The sequence below is a fragment of the Chiloscyllium punctatum genome, chromosome 15, assembly GCF_047496795.1.
Source record: "Chiloscyllium punctatum isolate Juve2018m chromosome 15, sChiPun1.3, whole genome shotgun sequence".
Lineage (NCBI taxonomy): Eukaryota > Metazoa > Chordata > Chondrichthyes > Orectolobiformes > Hemiscylliidae > Chiloscyllium > Chiloscyllium punctatum.
Genome location: NC_092753.1, coordinates 26780823 through 26806458, shown reverse-complemented (window position 1 = coordinate 26806458; position 25636 = coordinate 26780823). Strand labels below are relative to the sequence as shown.

The window sequence follows — 25636 nt, the reverse complement described above, 5'->3', positions numbered from 1 at the left end:
ACAGTGTGGAAACAGGCCCTTCGGCCCAACAAGTCCACACCGACCCGCCGAAGCACACCCACCCAGACCCATTCCCCTATACCTAACACTACAGGCAATTTAGCGTGGCCAATTCACCTAACCTGCACATTTTTGGACTGTGGGAGGAAACCGGAGCACCCGGAGGAAACCTACGCAGACACGGGGAGAATGTGCAAACTCTACACAGTCAGTCACCTGAGGCGGGAATTGAACCCAGGTGCTAACCACTGTGCCACCGTGCCTCCCTCAAATCCAGTCCCATTTGCCAGCACTTGGCCCATATCCTTCTAAACCCTTCCCATTCATATACCCATCCAGATGCCTTTTAAATGCTGTAATTGTACCAGCCGCCACCATTTCCTCTGGCAGCTGATTCCATACACACACCACTCTCTGTCTGAAAAACTTGCCCATTAGATCCCTTTTATATCTTTCCCCTCTCACCCTAAACTTATGCCCTCTAGTTCTGGACTCCCCCAGCCCAAGGAAAATACCTTGTCTATTTACCCTATCCATGACCCTCATGATTTTATAAACCTCTATAAGGTCACCCCTCAGCCTCCGATGCTCCAGGGAAAACAGCCTCAGCCTGTTCAGTCTCTCCCTATAGCTCAGATCCTCCAACCCTGACAACATCCTTGTAATTCTTTTCAGAACGCTTTCAGGTTTCGTAGCATTTTTCCAATAGAATGGAGAAAGATATCTCATAAAGTACCCCATTACAGGTTTGTCAGCAATATTGATATCCACAGAGTAAAAGAGTCAGTAGCAACAGGAACAAAAATTAGGCTGACTGATGGACAGCAAGGAATGATGGTGAATTGGTTATTTGTCAAACAGGAGATTCATCATGGAGATCCCAAGGGATTGGTTTAGTAATCCATTATTTTCTTCATACATGCAGTATTCATGATTTAAAGTTGAGTTTATAGGGTGCAATTTCCACTTTGTGGATGGCATGAAACTTGGCAGGATTCTGGGTTGTGAGGAGAGGTCAGAGAGACACAGAGAGATCAGTGAAGTAGGCAGACAAGTAGCAAATGGATCTTATTGCAGGGTTGAGGTGAGTCATTTTAGTTCGAAGAAGGTGCAGAAACAACAGAAAATAAAGGTAACAATTCCCAAAAGGGAGGAGGAGAAGATGAGCCTGGATGTATATTCATATAAACTATTTAACGTGGCAGGATGGGTTGAGAGGGGAGTTAATAATGAATATATTATCCTGCGATACATTAATGAGGGAGTGGGGGTAGTCAAACAATGAAATTATGGTAAACCCAAATGTAAAACTGGTTTGACCATAACTGGAGCAAAGGGCCCAATTCTGGGCAGCACACTACAAGAAAGATGAAGAGAAACCTAATCATACAGTGAGTGGTTAGGGTCTGGGATGTACTGTCTGTGAATGTGGGGAGAGGCAGGTTCACTCGAGGGGTTAGGGTCTGGGATGTACTGTCTGTGCATGTGGGGGGAGGCAGGTTCACTCGAGGGGTTAGGGTCTGGGATGTACTGTCTGTGAATGTGGGGAGAGGCAGGTTCACTCGAGGGGTTAGGCTCTGGGATGTACTGTCTGTGAGTGTGGGGAGAGGCAGGTTCACTCGAGGGGTTAGGCTCTGGGATGTACTGTCTGTGCGTGCGGGGGGAGGCAGGTTCACTCGAGGGGTTAGGGTCTGGGATGTACTGTATGAGAGTGTGGGGGGAGGGAGGTTCACTCGAGGGGTTAGGGTCTGGGATGTACTGTCTGAGAGTGTGGGGGGGAGGGAGGTTCACTCGAGGGGTTAGGGTCTGGGATGTACTGTGTGAGAGTGTGGGGGAGGCAGGTTCACTCGAGGGGTTAGGTTCTGTGATGTACTGTCTGAGAGTGAGGGCAGAGGCAGGTTCACTCGAGGGATTAGGGTCTGGGATGTACTGTCCGAGAATGAGGGGGAGGCAGGTTCACTCGAGGGGTTAGGTTCTGTGATGTACTGTCTGAGAGTGTGGGCAGAGGCAGGTTCACTCGAGGGATTAGGGTCTGGGATGTACTGTCTGTGAGTGTGGGGGGAGGGAGGTTCACTCGAGGGGTTAGGGTCTGGGATGTACTGTATGAGAGTGTGAGGGGAGGGAGGTTCACTCAAGGGGTTAGGGTCTGGGATGTACTGTCTGAGAGTGTGGGCGGAGGGAGGTTCACTCGAGGGATTAGGGTCTGGGGTGTACTGTCTGAGAGTGTGGGCGGAGGGAGGTTCACTCGAGGGGTTAGGATCTGGGGTGTAAGTGTGGGGGAGGCAGGTTCACTCGAGGGGTTAGGGTCTGGGGTGTACTGTTAGTGAGTGTGGGGGACGCAGGTTCACTTGAGGGGTTAGGGTCTGTGATGTACTGTCTGTGAGTGTGGGGTGGCAGGTTCACACATCAACCTGCTCCCTTTGCATGACCCCACTTCCTGTTTTCACCTCTTGCACCAAGTCCTCTAGTTTTGGAAGCCCCTGCATGCTCGCTCCCTCATGCACAATCCTCTGTCAAATGGGCATTATGGTGGTGTAGTGGTAATGTCCCTGGAGTAGTAACACTGCTTCTGTGGAGGGCCTGGTTCCAATCTCACCATGGCAGCTGGTGCAATTTAGATTTGATCAGTTGATCAGTGGTAGTGACTATTGGAAAAACCAATCTGGTTTATTAATATTCTTTACAGAAGGAAACTGCTGTTGTTATGTGGTTTGTCCTACACATGACTCCAGACCCACAGCAATGTGACTGATTCTGAACTAACCTTTGAAGTGGCCTGGAGGACTGAGTAACAATTGCTGGCCTCACCAGTGGTGTCCATTTGTTTGTGAGAGAATAATGAAATTGCTCCGAATATCAGAACGCATTTGAAGTGATTCCATCATTTCCCACAGCCACAATGTCGGTCCCTTGAAGATTAGCAGGTTTCCTTGATGTAGTGTGAGTCCTGTGTGGTCGAACTGCTCAGTGCAGCGGACATGGGATGTACCCAGCAATGGGCAGGGATTCCGATTTTTGGACTGTTGGGATCTCTTCTGGGGCAGAAGTGTCCTATAACAGGAGAGGCACGTTGTACCTCAACTGGAGGGGGGCCAATATCCTGGCAGGGAAATTTCCTGGAGTTATTGGGGAGGGGTTAAACCAGTCTGGCAGGGTGGAATCCTAAACGGTAGTGAGTCAAGAAAAAAGGTTGAGGCTGGTCCAGAAACTAAAGAGAGTAGGACAAATAGACAAGACATACATGAGCATGGCAGGGCCTGTGGGAAAACTGATGAATTAAATTGTATTAATTTCAATGTAAGAGGTCTTACAGGTAAGGCTGATGAACTCAGGGCACGGATGGGTAAATGGGACTGGGAAATCCTAGCTATTACAGAAACATGGCTGGGGAGGGAATAGACTGGCAACTCAATGTTCTGAGATATTGATGCCATAGGAAGGATAGAAGGGGAGGCAAGGGAGGAGGTGGACTGCTATTTTGATTAGGGAAAATGGCTTAAGGTAAGAAGGAAGAGATTTAAAAGGGACTTGAGGGTCAACCTTTTCACACAGAGGGTAGTGCGTGAATGGAGCAAGCTGCCAGAGGAAGTGGTATAAGTGAATATAGTTACAGCATTTAAAAGACGTTTGGACAGATACATGAAACGGAAACATTTCCAGAGATATGGGCCAAAAACAGGAAAATGGGACTAGTTTAGTTTGGGAAATCTGATTGGTATGGACAAGTTGGACTAAGGGGCCTGTTTCCGTACTGTATGATTGTATGACTGTGTAACACCCATTTCCTGTGATGTCTGCAACACAACAGATAGGCATGGAAAGTGATCACCGGATTTGTCAATGAACTCCTGCAATTCAGCCTTTTAGATGGGGTATAGAATCCTGGGCTCACTCTCTTAGCTTTTCCTGTGTTGTATGACATTGCCTGGAGACTTTGCCAGGCTCGAAATGGCTGGTTGTTCCCAGCTCTGTTCTTTGAATATATTCAGAAAAGCTCTTGCTCTGATTGGTTTTTACCGATCACCAAATCACCATGGCTTTTTAAAAAATTTCTATCTATTAACCATCACCAGTAAATCAAGCCAATCAGATATCTACAGGCAAAGCTCATTACAGACAATGCAAACCATCAAAAGTGTGGGAGAGGTAGGGAGAATGGGAAGGGGCCCCCAAATCTGGTATCATTCATATTATCAACTATTCTCAAATGTATGTTTGTGATTTTATACTCTATTGCTCCATTTTATTTCATGGTTCCAGCATTCACAGTATTTTATTTTTAGTTGTGGAATGTTTTTGATTTGCAGTGTAAACTTGATGTTCCCATTGCTTAGCTTTAAGAAATCTTACAATTAATTCTGTTCATTCTTTTCCCCCATACGAAGGGTAAGTGTAGTTGAAGCATCAGCCCTGAAGTCATTGCGTGAGAAGTTTTATGCACACAAATCCGAAGTTATCGATGCCTTCAAACAATACGATAAAGATCAGACAGGTAATGAGCTGAGAAAAAAAAGAGGGCTTGCTTCTGATTGTTAAACTTTGCTGCATTAAAGTTGATTTGTGTTGATTCTGAGATTAGATTAATTTCCTTACAGTATGGAAACAGGCCCTTTAGCCCAACAAGTTCACACCAACCCTCCCAAGAGTAATCTCTGCACTATATTTTCCCCTGATTAATGCACCTAACAATATGAGCACCCGGAGGAAACCCACGCAAACGCAGGGAGAATGTGCAACCTCCACACAGACAATCACCCAAGGCAGGAATCAAACCCGGGTCCCTGGTACTATGAGGCAGCAGTGCTAACCACTGAGCCACCATGCCATCCCCAGATTCTTGGGTAGGTTATAAAAAAGAGAGACCTAGGGGTTCAGGTACATAATTCTTTGAAGTTTGTATCACATATATACAGGGTGGTGAAAAAGACATTTACCATGCTTGCCTTCATTGCTCAGACCTTTGAGTATAGGAGATGGGACTTCATGTTGAAATTGTACAGGATATTAGTAAGGCCTCTTCTGGAGTACTGTGTCCAGTTCTGGCCTCCCTGTTATAGAAAAGATATTACTAAGCTGGAGAGGGTTCAGAAGAGATTTACCAGGATGTTGCTGGGAATGGAGGGTTTGAGTTATAAAGAAAGACTGGATAGGCTGGGACTTTCTGTAGGAGGTTGAGATGTGACGTTATAGAAGTTTATAAAATCATGAGGGGCATGAATGGGGGAAATGGTAGGCCTCTTTTCCCGAGGACAGGGGGATTTCAAAACTGAGGGGTGTATTTTTAAGGTGAGAGGAGAGAGATTTAAAAATATATGAGGGCAAATTGTTTACATAGAGGCTGAAGAATGCACTTCCAGAGGAAGTAGTGGATGCAGGTAGAGTTCCAACATTTAAAAGGCATTTAGATAAGTAAATGAATAGGAAATGTTTGGAGGGATATGAACCAAGTGCCGGCAAGTGGGGCTAGGTTAGATGGACTGGTTAGACCATAGGGTATGTTTCCGTGCTGTATGACTCTATAAGTGGACACTCACATATATATTTTGTTGAAGTCAACCTATCTTGCTCTAGCTGGCACAGTTGGTGAAGCCTGGGGGATAAAATAGGGAGGTGTCAAGACTGAATGAGAAGGCAGCACATTGGGCAGCAAGGGTAGGGTTTGGGGGTTGAGGTGGGCACCAGTGAGTGACTGACGATATTGTAGCTTTGGTGGGTGCAGTTGCAGAGAGAGACAGTGGGAATGAGCGTGAGGTAGCAGAGAGAAGAATCTGGCACTTACCCTGATGTAGCCAAGGAAGTCATTGATCTTCTTATGACACTGCTGGCTGTTCCTCTGGACTATGAAGGTGATACTGACCCAGGCAGTGACCTCTGAGTGGGCTGCCAGGATCTGAAGACATGGCCTCCTGTGCCAGCACTCCAACAAGAGGTTGGCTCTCCTCTGGGAATCCCCAAACCCTCTCCCCCCACCTCACCACTGCCCCAACACTAGGACCTCCAGGTCCTATTGATACCACCTTCCCCTTATCCGACGTCTTCAGAAAGGTGAACCTTTGATGTGCAGGGCAGCTTTGTGATGCCAGTATTCACCTGTGTGCAGAGCGGTCTTTTTAAAATGGCACAAGTGCCAGGGATGTTGGTCTCTTGGCATTTATCTGCGGGGGGGTGGGAGGGGAGCGAGGAGGGAGGTGAGTTAAGGCCATCAGAAATAGGAGCAAGCCATTCGGCCCGTTGAGCCTGCTGTGATATGATATTCCTCACATCCACTTTCCTGCCCTTTCCCCGTAATCCTTGTATCCCCGGTTGGTCAAGAATCTATCTGCTTCCCCCTCCAAGCATGCACGAGTTAGATTTAGATTTGATTTAGATTGAGTCAGTGAACCGTGAGTGATAGAGTGGGGCTAGAATCAGGCAAGGGGGCACCATAAGGATGGGGTTGTTTATGAGACAAAGTCAGTGAGATACCTGAGAGATCTTTGGGTGTTGCAGTGAGAAACATTCTGCGTAGCTGCCTGAGACTGACATGTTGCCGAGAAAAGATCCAGGCCCAGAATGGGTCAGAGGCAAAACCTAGGAAGAAAGAGAAAATGAAAAAAAAAACTTGAATTACGTTTCCAAAAGGCAGGATGGACCTTGAGATTCAAAGCTGGAGAATGAAAAGAGAAGCTAGAACAATGCAGGAGGAGCAATCTGATGTCGGATTTGGATTATGGGACAAAGTGATAGTATGTCCTTGAATATAAGGTAAAACCGCTGAATGGTAGAATCTAAATCCATCCAGCTCATTCTGAGCACAAAGACCAAAATCAGAAAGCCCTTGAAAGAGTATGGGAACTGACTACAAAGGGGTATGCAGGCTTTTTTTTGGATGATTACTGACATAACTGTAATAAAGATCTCAAAGCAGCCGGATATGAAATTACTGAACCTAGAAATGAAATGGTTGCAGTAAAGGATGTAGCGTTTAAACCCTGGCCTCCTGGAAAGAACCTTAAAAATTAGAGAGATCTGATCCTGAACTTAAACAGGATGATGACAATTCAGATGGCTGTCAAGTAGAAAGTTAAAAATCACACAACAGCAGGTTATAGTGCAACAAGTTTAATTGGAAGCAGGTTTAATTGGTGCGCTTCCAAATAAACCTGTTGGACTATAACCTGGTGTTGTGTGATTTTTAACTTTGTACACCCCAGTCCTACACCGGCATCTCCAAATCCTGTCAAGTAGAGACTTTGTTCCCCGGCTGGGAGAGGATTTAGGAATCAGAAGTTAAAGCCTGAACAGGGCGTGTCTTAGAATCCCTACAGTGTCAAAGCAGGCTCATACTGACCCTCCAAAGAGCATGCCACCCAGACTGCCACTGCATTTCCCATCGTTAATACACCTAACCTGCACATCACTGAATTATGAGAAGAAACTGGAGCAGCCTACAGAACCAACCCAGACACAGGGCGAACATGCAAATTCCACATGTCCAAGGGTGGGATTGAACCTGGGTCACTCGCACTTGAGGCAGGAGCGCTAACTGCTGAGTCTCATTGCCATCCAAATGATCACAGCAGGACTGGAACCTGCAATCTTCTGCTAGCACCCCAGTTAATACCCCTAACTGGTAGGCCCTGTGACCAGTTGACCAGTTTCAAAGATTGTGTTCAAAGATCAAGAGAGTGATGACAATTTTGCATGCATTCAGCCTTAAGGAAGCTTCAAGGACAATGGAATAGTCAAGGCTGAGTTTAGGAGAGACCTGGTCAGAGCAAATGGGCTGAGACAGGGGAAGAGGCATGTACTAAACTGCAGCTCAAAGTAGGCAGTGTTGGTGAAGATAAGAGAATGTGGTTGGAAACTCAGCTCAGGGTGCACTGGGACGCTGAAATTGCAAACAGCCCAGATTCAGATTCAAACAAATTCCTGGGGAGAGGAATTGGGTTGGCAGCAAAGGAACACAACAAACTTAGAGCAACCCCAGTATTTGGCTTGAGGACATTTCCAGGTGAACAGTTCTCGGTGTCAGCAAAGCAACATGATAAATCAGAGATAGAGTCATAGAGTCATAGAGATGTACAGCATGGAAACAGACCCTTTGGTCCTACTCATCCATGCCGACCAGATATCCCAACCCAATCTAGTCCCACCTGCCAGCACCCGGCCCATATTCCTCCAAACCCTTCCTATTCATATACCCATCCAAATGCCTCTTAAATGTTGCAATTGTACCAGCCTCCACCAGTTCCTCTGGCAGGTCATTCCACACACGTACCACCCTCTGCGTGATAACGTTGCCCCGTAGGTCTCTTTTATATCTTTCCCCTCTCCCCCTAAACCTGTGCCCTCTAGTTCTGGACTCCCCAACCTCAGGGAAAAGACTTTGTCTATTTATCCTATCCGTGCCCCTAATAATTTTGTAAACCTCTATAAGGTCACCCCTCAGCCTCCGACGCTCTCCCTGTAGCTCAAATCCTCCAACCCTGGCAACATCCTTGTAAATCTTTTCTGAACCCTTTCAAGTTTCACAACATCTTTCCGATAGGAAGGAGACCAGAACTGCATGCAATATTCCAACAGTGGCCTAACCAATGTCCTGTACAGCCGCAACATGACCTCCCAACTCCTATACTCAAAACTCTGACCAATAAAGGAAAGCATACCAAACACCTTCTTCACTATCCTATCTACCTGCGACTCCAATGGAGAGAGAGAGAGGTGCTGGTAAGGTGTTGTTAGGAAACAATTGAAGACTGCCATTAGGTTTTCAGTGATGCTGAGGATGGACAGCATTTTAGATGAAGAATAACAGGAGCCAAGGATAGATATTTGGGGAGCACCTGAACTAGTGCTGCAAGAGTGAAAGGAGGTGCCAGTGATGGTAATTGTCTTGCTACACTTCGAAGGAAGGGGATGAAAGCAGGAAGTGAACCACCCAGCTGGGCAATGGGGAGAAGCTGGTGCAGGAGGGTGTTATGGTGAAATGGTGCCAAAGGCAGGTTAACAAAGCTTGCTGTCTACTCTTGGATGTAGGAGGTACACTTACAGATGGCACAGAAACCTGTGGTAAATAGCAAGGAGGAAAGCCTGAATACAGGACAATATTGACTGACCGGTCGGATGGGCAGAACAGTGGCAAATGGAATTCAATCCTGAAAGGTGTGAGGTCACTTTAGGAAGACTACCAAGGCAAGGGAGTATATATGACATGGTAGGACCATAGGCAGGACAAAGGATTGGTGTGCATGTCCTTAGATTCTTGAAAACAGCAGGACAGATAGATAAGGTGGTGAAGGAGGTATATGGGATACTTGCCTTTATCAATCAAAACATTGAATACAAGAGCAAGGAGGTTGTAATTGAATCTGAATCTGGGCTGTTTGCAACCTCAGCGTCCCAGTGCACCCTGAACTGAGCTTCCAACCACATTCTCTTACCATCACTGAATCCCCCTAAGGTTACTATTGACCAGAAACCTAACTGGACTTGCCACTTGCCTGGCTACAAAAGCAGTCAGAAACTAGGGATACTGCAGCGAGTAACTCACCTCCTGACACCCAAAGCCTGTCCACAATCTACAAACCACAAGTCAGGAGTGTAATGGAATACATTCCACTTGGCTGGATGGGTGCAGCTCCAATAACAGTCAAGTAGTTTGACACCATTCAGGGCAAAGCAGCCCACTTGATTCATTTACATCCACAAGCATCCACTCCCTCCATCACCAGTGCTCAGTAGCAGCAGTGTGTACTATCTACAATATGCACTGCAGAAGTTCACCAAAGACCCTTAAGCAGCACCTTCCAACCCCATGGCCACTTCTGTCTAGAAGGACAAGGCAGCAGATACATGGGAACACCACCAGCTTTAGGTTCCCTTCCAAGCCATGCAGAACCCTGACTTGGAAATATTCCTTCATGGTCGCCGGGTTAGAATCCTGGAATTCCCTCACTAAGGGCATTGTGGACCAATCCACAGCAGGCGGACTGCAGTGAATTCAAGAAGGCAGCTCACCACCACCTTCTCAAGAGCAATTAGGAATGGGCTATCAATGCTGATCCAGCCAGCGATGCCCACGGCCTGGGCGTGAATAAAAAAAGATTACAAAGTGCCAGGTCAATTACTGGAAACTGGGATTAGTATGGACAGAGTTTTAATGATAGATAGCTGGTGTGGGCACAATGGGCCAAAGATAACTATATATAACAGAAATGAATTACTTTAAACACAACGCAGCATTTACTTTTTCTGTCATATTCAAGTATAAGCAATTTGTTATGGGTTGGGGTGGTGGTGGGGGAGAAGCTGGAGGATGGCCCTGAGTGAGATGCCCATTTAAAGAGCTAGAACACACAATGGGTAAACTGGCCTCTCTCTGTGCCCTAACGCTCCTGTCACTCTGCGATTTTGCTTGCAGGGAGGATTTCTACGAGTCAGTGGGCATTGGCGGTGGAATCTGTGCTCCATTTACACTTGCCCTGGCGAACTCTGCGCTCCAGGCTGGTGCGGGTCAATACTGAGGGCAGTGTGGATTATCTCTCCAGCTTTGAAGATCTCCAGATTGAGCAGCCCATGAAAGAGGTGAAACCAAAGTAATTGCCCCCTTGCCTTTGAGAAACCTGACCACAATAATAGAACAAAGTTTGAATCCTGTTGGAGGAAAGCATGGCATCATCATTTATTTTACCTTTTGGAGGACACTGGGGAGTTACCACAAATTGTCAGAAACTCTTTCCAGCCGATATTGCCTGTGCCTGCCTCTGTGGAAAAGCTTTTCAATTTGTCTCAGTCTCTCACTCTTTTTCCAAATCTTCCATCAAGATCAGAATCCCTATTTCTGAAGATTCAAATTGGGGTCAAGATCTTCATTTCTGACCCAATTCAGTCACAATGTCACCTACACATCATCTTATGATGCAGAGTGGTTATTGGCAGTGCAATGGAACAGCTCTTTCCGGGCAGCACAGGCTGCTTTCTACACTGGTAGCTGTAGTATTCCAGTCAGGAAACACAGATTCCATGTCACAGAGCCCCCTTGTGAAGGTGCGCAGAGAAAAGGGAAGTGTGGAAGGTATGTCAGTGAGGGGGCAGGATGGCGTGTAACGTGTAGGCAAAGGGCTGTGCGCGTGTGGGTGAGAGGGGATGTGAGACTAGGTATGTGAGGAGGGGTGACGGGAGAGTAAGTAGTGTGGGGGAGGCAGTGTGAGAGATGGGTGAGGGGCTGTTGGAGATAGGTGTGAGAGTTGGGGGGAGTGAGAGTAGGTATGTGGTGGAGGGGAATGTGGTAGGTGTGTGGGGGAGGGTGAAGGCATGTGGGGGAGGGGTAGGTGTGTGGGGTGGGGGTGGGAGGTATCCATGTGGGGGGGGAAGGGGTGATGGGGAGAGAGGAATGGGGGGCTAGGTTCGAGGCTGGGTGAGTTCATGAGGGTGTGGTTTCAAGGATGAAGGGAGGTTTGAGGAGATTTTGGGGTGGTAGTGCGAGGATGAGGTAGCTGGAGTCCGAGATGTGTTGGATCAGAGTACAGTCTAACATTCTGTGGCCCAGTGTTGAGGTAAGTACATCAGGACTGCTTGAGAACACTGACTCTTCACCATAGACACTTGCCACTCTGATGTTTACACTTCCCAGCCAGTTCCTGCGTGTGAAGTGTGTTATGATTTCAGTGAGATCTCAACATGTACCCTGCAAGGTACTTTCAGTGTCCTACACTGTGGAAACTGCATGATGTGGGGTTTTGATGTTCTGAGTGATTGAAATGGTGATTGCCTCAGCCAGAGGGTGGCACAGCTGCCTCAATTCCAGCCTCTGGCGAATGTGTAGAGTTTGCACATTCTCCCATGTCTGCATGGGTTTACTCCCCCAATCCTAAAATGTATAGGTTAGGTGAGTTGGCCATGCTAAATTGCCCACAGTGTTCAGGGACGTGTAGATTACGTGCATAAGCATAAGTAAATGGGGAGTAATAGGGTAAGGGAATGGGCCTAAGTGGGTTATTTTTCAGAGGGTCAGTGTGGACTTGTTGGGCTGAAGGGCTTGTTTCCACACTGTAGGGATTCCATTCTAGATGGTGTTGGGAGTTTTCACTTCCAAATATGTCCCTAATCCCCTCCGCCAACAGAGACACTGGTCAAAATCCCATTTCAAAGCAGTCAAGGAGATGTAACCTCTACAGGACAGCAGTGTCAATTTGAAGCTTTTATACAAATGTTTTGGGAATTTAATAAAAGGAATCCCACCAACAGTTTTGTGCTAAACAGTAAAGATTTATATTTACATACTGCATCATTCGCCACCAAAGTGGGCTACAGCCGGTGTTGTGTATGTTTACCATGTTATTTACTGGTGTAACATTGGAAATGGATCTACCCACTGGTGCTTAGCAAGATCGCACAAGCAACAGCGTGACAATGGCCAGATAACGTTTGTGTGATGTTGTTTGAGTGATAAATGTTGATGCACTGATAATGATTTACATTGAGTAACAGTGGCTTGAAGCACAAAAAGAGTTCAACAAGAGACATTTAATTGTGCTGACTGTCTGACTTTAACATGCAGGTTCAACCAAACCTGATTGAAACTATGTACAGGCATCGGGCAGATCTGGAAATTATCTTTGGAATGATTGATAAAGATCACTCAGGTAAATCAAAATATCAGTTCAACTTTTATATCAATTTTGTTAATGATTCCCAGAGAGAGCTGGAAGGATGACCTAGAGTTTTGTAAGACTTTTACTGTAACAAACAGAACATGAGCAACATGGACTAAACAATATTTATGTCAGAATTTAGCCTTTAAACTAACAGAAATGAAATTTCCTCTTAAACTTTAAATATGATAGAAATTCCATTTCACAATTACATGACACACAGTTCCTTAAGTAGACATTAAATGCTTCCCATTCCAGTCCAATGTGATTCATAAGGAAGTGTTTACATCTCTTCCTTTCCACTCCCAGCCTGGTAGTATGTAATTCCAGAGTTGTCTCTCATGTTGAGGGTTTTCTTGAAAACCCATCCTCTCAGCCTCATTTGACACTAAGATCCAGCTGGTCACTATCTTTCTCTCTCTGTCTCTCTCTCTGTTCCCTACCCCACCAGAGGTATTTTCCAGAGATATTTCCAAATCTGTGATTTTCCAGAGGTATTTCTAAAGGTATCGTTGTGGCAATGTGAATCACATGGGTCTTGTATCCAGGCAAAAGTGCTGATTATCTATCCTTGAGACCCTAAATCTCTTTTATCTTTGAAGGCAATGGACAGTTTAATCTAAACTCCTGTTTAGATTAGATCCCCTACAGTAGGGAAGCAGGCCATTTGGCCCAACAAGTCCACACCGACCCCACCTAGACCCACTCCCCCATCCCACATTTACCCCTAATGCACCTAACCCTATGGACAATTTAGCATGGCCAATTCACCTGACCTGCTCATATTTTATTTGGATTGGCTGATTTTACATCCTGATGATCGGAAAACATTTTTAGGATTTTGGAGATCTAGAGTCCAACCACTGGAAACACAGATGTTGCTGCCAACGTTTCCAGCTGTGAACACCTTACACACTCTTTCTAGCAAAACATCCTCTAAATCGTTAACCATCCTTCATTTTACCCTAAACCAGAGACACACTGCCATATTTGTTAGAATTATAGGATGAAATAGCATTTAAGATTGGTATCCCTAATGAGGAAATGATGGCAATATATAAGATCCCTCTGTTCCAATAAAGCCCATGTTTACCAGTTACCAGCCAATGCCAGCAGATGTATTGGTACTGATATCAGAGTAAAACAGAGTTGACAACTCCCAGAATTTCCTGGAGAGTATCCCTGACAATGAAGGGAGAGAGATTAGGAAGTGAAGGGAGAGAGATTAGGAAGTGAAGGGAGAGAGAGAGGGGTGTGAAGATAGAGAGGCAGTGAAGGTAAAGAGAAAGGGCAGTGAAAGTAGAGAGAGAGAATGAAGGCAGAGAGTGAAAGAATGAAAATAGAGAGATGGAAGTGAAAGTAGAGAGGGGGAGTGAAGATAGAGAGAAAGAGAATGAAGGTAGAGAATGAAGGTAGAGAGAGGGGAGTGAAGGTAGAGAGAAAAAGAATGAAGGTAGAGAGAGTGGGAAGTGAAGATAAAGAGAGAATGAAGGTCGAGAGAGAGAGAGAGGGAAGGTAAAGAGAAAGAGAATGACGGTCGAGAGAGGGGAGTGAAGATAGAGAGAATGAAGATAGAGAGAAGGGAGTGAAGATAGAGAGGAGTGAAGATAGAGAGGAGTGAAGATAGAGAGAATGAAGATAGAGAGAGGAGAGTGAAGGTAGAGAAAGAGAGGGAAGTAAAAGTAGAGGGAAGGGAGTGAACGTAAAGGGAATAAAGATAGAACGAAGATAGAGAGAGGGGAGTAAAGGTAGAGAGAGGGGGGAGTGAAGGTGGAGAGGAGTGAAGGTAGAGGGAGTAAAGATCGAGAGAATGAAGGTAGAGGGAGAGGAGTGAAGGTAGAAAGAAAGGAAGTGAAGGTAGAGGGAGACAGAGCATGGGGTGGTTGATGGTAGCTCGTTGAGTTTGTGAGACCCCTTGTTGAAAACTCCATGACTGGGATGTTCAAGCTGCAGTGTGATATGCGGTGGACCAGATTCCCCTTCATAATCAGGCAGAGTGCTTTACTGTCCAGTTGCGGGAGTGCCCTCAAAGCTATATGGCAGAGGAACAAAGTCACCATGCCCAGTAATCAGCACCAAACTTTTCCCACTAGGAATGATATCCATTGAGGAATTTCGCCAGACATGGAGATTGTTCAGTTCCCATCTACACATTGACATGAACGATGAGTGTATCGATGATCTGGCTCGGAGTATTGACTTCAACAAGGACGGCAGCATAGATTTCAATGAGTTTCTAGAGGCTTTCCGATTGGTGCAGAAGGATAATCAATAACATTGTGAAAGAGAATATCAGGATAATGTAAAAATTCATCAAGTGGTACTTGCCTGTGTCCAGTTTCATCTCAACATTCATGTGTATGACATCTGCATGTTAATGTACAGGAAATGTAAATATTTTTCTTGTAATAAATTTTATTCCAAAACTTGTTTCATTTCTGTTTTGCTGTATCTGATTAATGGCATCACCCAATTACTTATTTATAATCTGACTACTGCTGGGAAACATATATACTTTATCAAAGATTTCAGGACCATTCACAAGAATACCAATATGCAAGAAAGCCAGCATTTATGCTACATGAAAGGAGAATACCAATTGGTTGGCAAGTGGACTGAGCTCTGAATAGAGTTTGTAATGGAGAATGTACCAATCAGTGATGATTGACAGTCAACTGTCAGACTGTTTGAATTTGAAACAAAGCATTTGAAACCATTCCTATTGGTCAGGACATTGTGCTGAGGATTGAGCCAGCAATTGACTGGCACTGATCTTGCTGAGTCGAAAAGGCAATGTGTGCATAAATTTTATTTCAGTCTGGAAGAACTGGTCAGCATGCTTCCCATCATGCAGCAGGAATGTTAGTTCCCCCTGTATTCTTGCTCATTGTTCTGATGAATGTAAAAGCTTCCATAGAATGTGCGTTTTACTCAGCTGGTCATAAGTTCTGTACAACCAAAAAGTGAATGCAAGTCTGCAGGGTCTCCTCAGTTGCTGTGTTGAAGATGATTTGTCCCCCCAGCCCTCTCTGTCCATGGAAGGGTCACCCCTCTGGAATGTGCATTATGGTTTGTGTCACTCCACAAGTGAATACAGGGTTTGTACTGGGTCCCTGGTGGAGGTTGGCTGCACGGGATCTCTGGCTGGGCCTGAACCTGTTTAACAAGGACCACCATTGCTCTAGGAGCTCAAAACCTACCAATCAACAGATGGGATCTGTCATAGAGTCGTGGAGCCATGGAGCCCCACAGTATGGAGACAGTCGCTTTGGCCAAAACTGGTCCATGCCAGCCAAAATGTTGGTCCATGCTAACCCCATTTCCCTGCACTTGGCCCATATCCTCCTAAAACGTTCCTATCCATGTGTTTGTCCAACTGCCTTTTAAATGTTGTTCATGTACCTGAGTCAACCACTTCCACGGGCAGCTTATTCCATATGCATACCACCCTCTGTGTAAAAAGGTTATCCTTCCGGGTCCCTTTTATTCTTTCCCCTCTAACCTTAAACTGATGCCCTCTAGTTCTCAATTCCCCAACCCTGGCAAAAAGACTGAGTGCATTTATCTTATCCATGCCTCTCATGATCTTATACACTTCTATAAGATTGCCCCTCAGTCTCCTATGCTCTAAAGAAAAAAGCCCTCGCTTGTCCAACCTCTCCCAAAACTTAGAATTGTTGAGTCCTAGCAACATCCTTGTAAATTTCTTGCGTACTCATAGAACAGAGAACATAGAATGTTACAGCGCAATACAGGCTCTTGGGCTCTTGATGTTGCGCTGACCTGTGAAAACAATCTAACGTAAACCTTTCCATTATTATCCAAATGTATGTCCAATGCCCATTTAAATGCCTTTAACATCAGCGAGTCTACTACTGTTGCAGACAGCCCATTTCATGCCTCTACAACTCTTTGAGTAAAGAAATTACCCCTAATATCTGTCCTAAATCTATCACCCCTCAATTTTAAAGCTATGTTCCCTCATGTTAGCCTTCACAATCTGAGGAAAAAGGCTCTCACTGTGCACCTTATCTAACCCTCTGATTATCTTATACGTCTCAATTAATTCACCTCTCAACTTTCTTCTCTCCAACAAATATAGCCTCAATTCCCTCAACCTTTCCTCATAAGACCTTCCTTCCATACCAAGCAACATCCTAGAGAGTTCCCGACTCAGGCGACTCTCTGTGCGGAGTTTGCACATTCTCCACGTGTCTGCGTGGGTTTCCTCCGGGTGCTCCGGTTTCCTTCCACAGTCCAAAAATGTGCAGGTTAGGTGAATTGGTCATGCTAAATTGCCCTAAGTGTTAGGTGCAGGGGTAAATGTAGGGAAATGGGTCTGGGTGGGTTACGCTTCGGCAGGTCGGTGTGGACTTGTTGGGCCGAAGGGCCTATTTCCACACTGTAAGTAACCTAATCTAATCTAATCTAATCTAATCTAATCTAATCTAAATCTGCTCTGAACCCTTTCCAAAGCTTCTGCATCCTTCCTATAATGCACTACACCAGGTGCAGTCTTGTACAGCTGAAACATGACCTTGTGGCTCCAAAACTCAATCCCCCTACCAATAAACACCACCACACCATATGCCTTCTTAACAACCCTATCAACCTGGATGGCAACCTTCAGGGATTTATGCACCTGGGCACTGAGATCTCTCTGTTCATTGACACTGCCAAGAAGGTTACCATTAGGCCAGTACTCTGCACTCCTGTTACCTCTTCCAAAGTGAACTACCTCACACCTTTCCGCTTTAAACTCCATTCGCCACATCTCAGACCAGCTCTGCATCTATCTATGTCCATCAGTAACCCACAACATTCTTCGGCACTCTCCACAACTCTGCATACCTTAGTGTCATCCGCAAATTTACTAACCCAACTTTCAAACCCAGATCATTTATAAAAACGACAAACAGTAGTGGCCCCAAAACAGACCCTCGCAGCACACCACTGGTAACTGAACACCAGGATGAACATTTCCCATCAACCACCACCATCTGTCTTCTTTCAGCTAGCCAATTTCTGATCCAAACTGCTAAATCACCTTCAATCCCAAAAGTCTGTATTTTGAGCAATAGCCTTCCATGTAGAACCTTATCAAATGCCTTCCTGAAGTCCATATACACCAGATTGACCGCTTTACCTTCATCCATATGGTTTGTCACCTTCTTGAAGAACTCAATAAGGTTTATGAGGCATGACCTACCCTTCACACAATCGTGTTAATTATCCCTAATCAAATGATTCCTTTCCAGATGATTAAAAATCCTATACCTTATAGCCTTTTCCAACACCTTACCCACAACCGAAATAAGGCACACTGGCCTATAATTACCAGGATTGTCCTGACTCCCTTCTTAAACAAGGGAACAACATTTGCTATCCTCCAGTCTTCTGGCACTACTCCTGTCGACAATGATGACATAAAGATTGAAACCAAAGGCTCGGCAATCTCCTTAGTTTCCCAGAGAAACTGAGGATAAATCCCATCCAGCCCAGGGGTCTTATCTATTTTAAGATCTTCTAAAATTGCTAAAGCTACCTCTTTGTCAACCTCAATTCCATCTAATCTTGTAGCCTATATCTCCATTTTCTCATTAACATTGCCCTTTTCCAATGTGAATACTGACAAATGCCTTCCTGATTCATTAAGCACTTCCCCTATGTCCTCAGATTTCACACACAACTTTCCACGACTATCTTTGAATGGCGCTGATCTTACTCTAATCACTCTTTTATTCCATATATACCTACAGAAGGCCTATCCACCAACAACTTTTCATGTCCCCTCCTGGCTCTTCTTAGCCCTCTCTTCAGATCTTTTCTGGCTAACTTATAACTCTCAAGCCCCCTATCTGAGCCTTCATGCCTCATCCTCACATAAGCCTTCTTCTTCCTCTTGACAAGAGCTTCAACTTCTTTAATAAACCATGTCCCTCTCTTGACAACTACCTCCCTGCCTGATCAGTATATACGTACCAAGGACCTGCAGTAGCTGATCCTTGAATAAGCTCCACATTTCAAGTGTGTCCATTCCCTGCAGTTTCCTTTCCCATCTCATGCATCCTAACTCTTGCCTAATCACATCATAATTGTCTTTCCCCCCATTATACCTCTTTCCCTGTGGTATATACCTATCCCTGCCCACTGCTATTGTAAACATAATTATGGTCACTATTGCCAAAATGCTCACCCACCTCCAACTCTAAAACCTGGCCGGGTTCATTCCCCAGTACCAAATCCAATATGGCCTCGCCCTTTGTTGGCCTGCCTACATACTGTGTCAGAAAACCCTCCTGCACACATTGAACAAAAACTGACCCATCGAAACTACTATAACTATGGTATACCCAGTCAAAATTGGGCAAGTTAAAATCCCCCATAACAGCTACCCTGTTAGTCTTGCTCCAATTGAGAATCATCTTTGCTATCCTTTCCCCTACATCTCTGGAACTATTCAGAGGCCTATAGAGAACTCCCAACAGGGTGACCTCTCCTTTCCTGTTTCTAACCTCAGCCCAAACTACCTCAGTGGATGAGTCCTCAAACGTTCTCTCTCAGCTGCCTTGATTAACAATGCCACAGCACCCTCACCTCTTTTACCATCTTCTCTGATCTTGCTGAAACATCTAAATCCCAGAATCTGCAACAGCCATTCCTGTCCCTCCTCTAGCCGTGTCTCTGAAATGACAACATTAGTCACCATGGCAATGGTGTAAGTTCACCAACCCATGCTGTAAGTTCACCCACCTCATTCTGGATGCTCCTGGCATTGAAGTACACACATCTCAAACCAATATCCTGATTGCTGGTGTCCTCTCGTGACCTTGTAAACCTATCCCTGACCTCACTACCCTCAACCACCTGTACACTAGAACTACAATTCAGGTTCCCATTCCCCTGCTGCATTAGTTTAACCTCTTCCTCCCCCCCGCCCTCCCCCCTACCGGAAGATATTAGCAAATTTCCCCCCCAGGATACTAGTACCCCTCTGGTTCAGATCAAGACCATCCTGTTTGTAGAGGTCCCACCTGCCCCAGAAAGAACCCCAATTATCCAAGAATCCAAAACCCTCCCTTCTGCACCATCCCTGCAGCCTTGTGTTCAGCTCCACTCTCTCCCTGACCCTCGCCTCACTAGCACGTGGCACGAGCAAGAAACCAGAAACAATTCTGTTTGTTCTAGCTCTAAGCTTCCACCCTAGCTCCCTGAATCCCCATCTCTCTTCCTCCTTTGTCGTTGGTGCCTATGTGGACCACAACCTGGAGCTCCTCCCCTTCCCCCTCGAGGATCCTGAAAACATGATCCGAGACATCACGAATCCTGGCACCTGGGAGGCAACACACCAACCGTGAGTCTCTCTTATTCCCACAGAACCTCCTGTCTGTCCCCCTAACTATGGAGACCCCAGTGATTAATGCTCTGCTTCTGTTCCACCTTCCCTTCTGAGCAACAGGGACAGACTCTGCGCCAGAGACCTATGCCCCAATGCTTACTCCTGGTAAGTCACTTCCCCCCAACAGTATCCAAAATCGTATACTTGTTGTTGAGGGGAACCACCACAGGAGATCCCTGCACTGCCTGCCAGTTCCCTTTCCATCCCCTGATGGTAATCCATCCACCTTCTTCACATGGTTGTGGAGTAGCTACCTCCCTGTAACCCCTCTCGATAACCCCCTCTGCCTCCCAAACGATCGGAAGTTTATCCTACTCCAGCTTCAGTTCTCTAACACAGTTCTCAAGGAGCTGGAGTTGGGTGCACTTCTCATAAATGAAGTCAGCAGGGACACTAGAGGTGACCCTCACCTCTCACATACTGCAGGAGGAACTGTTCTGACCTCCATTCTCACTGTTCTAAATTCACAAATAGAGCACTGAAAAAATGAAACACAAAAGAAAACACTTACCAACCAATGCACAGAAGTTATTTTTTGGTTAGAGAAAGAGGATAGATGGGAAACACTACCCAAGTAGTGTTTCAGGTAAAGCTACCACCCAAATCTGTAACTCTGCGACCTCTATGACAACCTCCTGCTCAACATTCTGACACTTTCCAGTTTTATAGCAAGGACCAAAACTGAATACAATACTCCAAATGTGGCCTCACTAACATCCTGTATAACTGCACCATAACTTCCCAACTCCTATCCTCAGTGCCCTGACTGATGAAGGCCAGTGTACCTTCTTCCCTGCCCTGTTTACCTGTGACTCCACTTTCAGAGAACCATGCACCTCAACTCTGTCTTGGATCTCAACTTTGTCCACAAGAATAGTGCCAGATGACTGGAGGATAGCAGGTGTTGTTCCTGCGTTCAAGAAGGGGAGTAGAGATAACCCTGGTAATTATAGACCAATGAGCATTACTTCAGTTGTGGGTAAAGTGTTGGAAAAGGTTATAAGAGATAGGATTTATAATCATTTAGAAAGGAATAAGTTGATTAGGGACAATCAACATGGCTTTGTGAAGGGTAGTTCATGCCTCAAAAACTTTATTGAGTTCTTTGAGAAGGTGACCAAACAGTGGATGAGGATAAAGTGGTTGATGTGGTGTATATGGATTTCGGTAAGGTTACCCACGGTAGGCTATTTCACAAAATATGGAGGCATGGGATTAAGGGAGATTTAGCAGTTTGGATCAGAAATTGACTAGCTGGAAGAACATAGAGGGTGGTGGTTGATGTGAAATGCTCATCCTAGAGTTCAGTTACTAGTGGTGTACCACAAGGATCTGTTTTGGGTTCACTGTTATTTGTCATTTTTATAAATTACCTGGATGAGGGTGTAGAAGGATGGGTTAGTAAATTTGCGGATGACACGAAGGTCGGTGGAGTTGTGGATAGTGCAGAAGGACGATGTAGATTACAAAGAGACATAGAGACATAGATAAGTTGCAGAGCTGAGCAGAGAGATGGCAAATGGAGTTTAATGCAGAAAAGTGTGAGGTGATTCACTTTGGAAGGAGCAACAGGAATTAAAAGTCCTGGGCTAATGGCAAGATTCTTGGTAGTGTATATAAGCAGAGATTTCAGTGTCCATGTACATAGATTCCTGAAAGGTGCCTGAAAGGTTGATAGGGTTGTTAAGGAGGCACATGGTGTGTTAGCTTTTATTGGGAGAGGGATTGAGTTTCGGGCCCTCACCTGTGGTTAACGATGATGCAAAAATATCAGCCAGGACACCTGCAATTTCTTCTCTAGCCTGTTGCAGTGTTCTTGGATGAATTTGGTCAGGACCAGGAGATGTATTCACCCTCATGCATTCTAATATATCCAACACCTCCTCTACTGTGATACGGACTGTTCCCAAGATATAATCACTAACCAAGTTCCCAAGTCTTCATGCCTTTCTCGACAGTAAACACAGAGAAGTATTCATTGAGGACCCTGCCCATCTCTTACGCCCACTTTGGTCCTTGGGGGCTCCTATTCTCTCTCTGCGTTTTTAATTTTTTTTCCCTTTAATGTACTTCAAGAACCCTTTTAGATTCACCCAAATCTTCTTAGCCAAGGCTACCTTGTGCCCCCTTTTCACCTTCCTGATTTCCTTCTTCAGTAAACTCCTGTGTTCCCTGCATATACCTGAGCCATACCTCTTCCTTCTTTATGCTCAAAACCTCAATGTTTCTTGTCATCAAGGGCTCCCTGTTCCTGTCAACTTTGCCTTTCATCCCCTCAGGAACATATAAACATTGAACTCTAGCTATCTCACTTTTAAACGCCTCCCACTTGATGGAGGTTCCTCTTCCTGCAAACAAACTAATCTAATCAACCTCTGCAAGCTCCTGTCTCATTCCATCAAAATCCACTCTGCACCAATTTAGAACTTAAACCTGTGGACCAGTTTTGTCCTTCTCCATTGCTCCTCACAGGGAACTTGTGTGAGACTTGCTGTGATTCCAAGCCTTAGTCCACATGATGTCGTGTGTGAATCTTGTTCAGTTCCTTATGAAGTGTGGAGGCGGTAGGTAAGCATTAGATGAGTTGAACTGGTTAGTGTGGAGTGGGGGGTAGTGTGGAGTGAGATGCAGTATGGACTATTTCAGCCATATTTCCTCTTTATTCTTTTGTGGAATTTGGGCATCGCTGACAAGGCCAACCTTCATTGGTCATCCCTTATTTACCCTTGAAAAGAAGTGGCTTGCTCAGCCATTTCAGAGGGCATTTAAGAACGAACCACACTGCTTGTGGGTCTGGAGTCACGTGTAGATTAGATTCTGTACAGTATGGAAACAGGCCTTTCAGCCCAACAAGTCTACATCGACCGTCCGAAGAGTAACCCACTGCCTGATATTTGCCCCTGACTAATGCAACTAACACTATTGGCAATTTAGCATGGCCAATTCATCTCAACCTACACAGGTTTGGACTGTGGGAGGAAACCCACGCAGACACAAGGAGAATGTGCAAACTCCTCACTGTCGCCTGAGGCTAGAATCGAACCCAGGTCCCTAGCGCTGTCAGGTAGCAGTGCTAACCACTCAGCCACCATGCTGCCAGACTAGGTAAAAGGACATGGTGGGCTTTTTAACAACAATTACTGACAGTTGTCTTGAGCACCAGTGCTTTTGAATATTTGATAGGTGGAGCAACTGGACATGTTCTCCTGAGAGTACAGCAGATGAAAGAGAAATGTGAGGTGGCTGTTTAAAATCAGAAAGGGCTTTGACAGAAGCCATAGGGTCAGAAAGTTGGGTTGTAGAGCACAAATGATTAGTAAATGACCAGACCCAACAGGAGGGCTGGGATAATGATTTTGAGTCCCCTTTTCAGTCAATTGAAAACCTTTCAGTTGCGCTTCAGCTCCACGCCCCTAATCTTTGGGCACCTGGAGCAGAGCTGTGTGGGGCTGATCCGAAAATCTCTGGATCTGCTCCTGGGCCTGGCCAGTTTGGATATAAACAGGTCCAGGCAGTGGGTCCTGGACAGGGGCATCTCTGACAACTGCCTGCCCCTCTACTGTGGTTGCATTTGAGCTCAGACATCCTTCAATGTTCTCGATGTCTTTAGAGAGAGGTGTGCACCATGGGGGATTCAGTAGTTTATATCCCTGTCTAACTCCATTCTGATTTAGCCCCTTCCTACTGATAGTTTGCATTACCTTTAACTGGCTTTCCCTGTAAATTACTCAGTTGGAAAAAGTGGGTGATTCACTGGTTTTTATTTTTGCTTTATTACGTGTACCGAGGTTCTGTGAAAAGTGCTGTCTTATGTGCTCTACAGGCAGATCATTCCATCCAAATGCATCAGGGTAATAGAACAGATTGCAGGATACAATGTTACAGCTGCTGAGAAGGTGTAGAGAGAGACAGTGGGTTATTTTTGGATGTAGGTTTGCTCACTGAGCTAGAAGGTTTGTTTTCAGATGTTTCTTCACCAAATTAGGTAACATCATCACAGAGCCTCCGGTGAAGCACTGGTGGCGTGGCACACTTTTTATTTATGTATTTAGGTTTCCTTGGGTTGGTGATGTAATTTCCTGTGGTGATGTCATCTCCTATTCTTTTTCTCAGTCAATGTGTTTGTTGATAGAGATCTGGTTGGAGTGCCGTACTTCTAGGAATTCTCATGCATGTCTCTGTTTGGCTGGTCCTGGGATGGATGTGTTGTCCCAGCCAAAGTCCTTCCTCATCCTTTTGTAAGGATACTAGTGAGATTGGGTCATGTCTTTGTCAAGTCAAAAAAGACATACCTAATATGGTGACGTAACATCTGAAAACAAACCTTCCAGCTCAGTGAGCAAACCTACATACAGAACCTCAACCTGAGCTCCAAATCTTCTCAAAACTCACTCGTAGGTAATTTTGATTTGAAAGTTCAGGTTTTATTTTACCGTTACAATATTAATTACTACCCAGCATGTAGAGCCTGAGACATCATTGCAGATGAGAAATACCATTTGATAGAGTGGTGGGGGATAAAACAGTAGTTGTATATCTGAAAGCTTTGAATATGGAAAACAAAAATCAAAAGAAAATGAGTGGAGAGACTGTGTCTGGTTATTGTTTGAAATGCAATGTCTACTGTGTGGGAGCCACAGAATATTGCAGACCAATTCCGAGGGATGAGGTTGGTTTCTAAGTGTAATTAATTGAGTGTCAATTGGTTCATTGATGTTTGAAATGCTGAAATATCATTAAAATGGTAACATATCTATACTGAGACTGGACAGCTCAGTCTTCTTGCAGTTTACATGCTGCCTGTTTATTTAGCAGGAACCTATTGGCAGTAAATAGAACCTCACACCTTCAACAACCAAGCTTAAAAGCGATATTTGTGGTGTCCAGTACCTTGCATTTCTGAAATTGTGCAACTTGTAACTCGTGAGTCTGAGCTTGTGAAGGCTGAAGGAGACCTGATCGAAGTTTGTAAAATTATGAGAGACATGTATAATATTGATGGTCACCTTTTTCCCAGGGTTGAAATGTCTAAAACTAGGGGGCATGCACTTAAGGTGAGGCAGGGAGGGGGGAGTTCAAATGCAATGTGAGGGGCAAGTTTTTTACACAGTGGTAGGAGTCTGGAATGCACTGCCAAGGGTAATGGTGGAAGCGGATATGATTGGGGTGTTTAAGAAGCTTTTAGATAAGCACATAAATAAGCAATGAATGGAGGGGTCGGACCAAAGGCAGGCAAAAGGGATTAGTTTAATTTGGCGTCATGTTTGGCACAACATTGTGGGCCGAAGGGCCCGTTCCTGTGCTGTACTGTTCTATGTTCTATGTAAATAAATAGACTGGATTGTCCCCGCGGTTTGAGAATGATTTCAGAATGAAGACTATTGTAGGATTCTGTGTTAAAACAGTAAGTGCTGTTAAAAATGGTCCTGCATCATTCCCGCTCCCCACGTTACAGACAAACTCAGGTTTAAGTAGCAGCTCAGGCCTGTGAATTGGGGAAACAGTGAGTGATCATTGTGTTTGAGGCTGTGTTTCAGCTGCGGGCAAATTCCAGGACAAGGTGAAAATGCTGTTGGAGCGGAAAGGCGGGGAGCAGAATGGG

The 25636-nt window shown here is 45.2% G+C and overlaps 1 protein-coding gene across 1 annotated transcript in view; it reads left to right on the top strand.

The window, feature by feature from the left end:
• Positions 1–15061, top strand: part of ppef1 (protein phosphatase, EF-hand calcium binding domain 1) — a 78933-nt gene extending 63872 nt beyond the window's left edge. The window contains exons 15-18 of the mRNA XM_072584825.1: positions 4386–4492; positions 10403–10566; positions 12542–12626; positions 14729–15061. Coding sequence (XP_072440926.1) covers positions 4386–4492; positions 10403–10566; positions 12542–12626; positions 14729–14910 — 538 coding nt within the window. The 3' untranslated portion in view covers positions 14911–15061. The remainder of the gene's footprint in view (positions 1–4385; positions 4493–10402; positions 10567–12541; positions 12627–14728) is intronic.
• The last annotated feature ends 10575 nt before the right edge of the window (positions 15062–25636 follow it).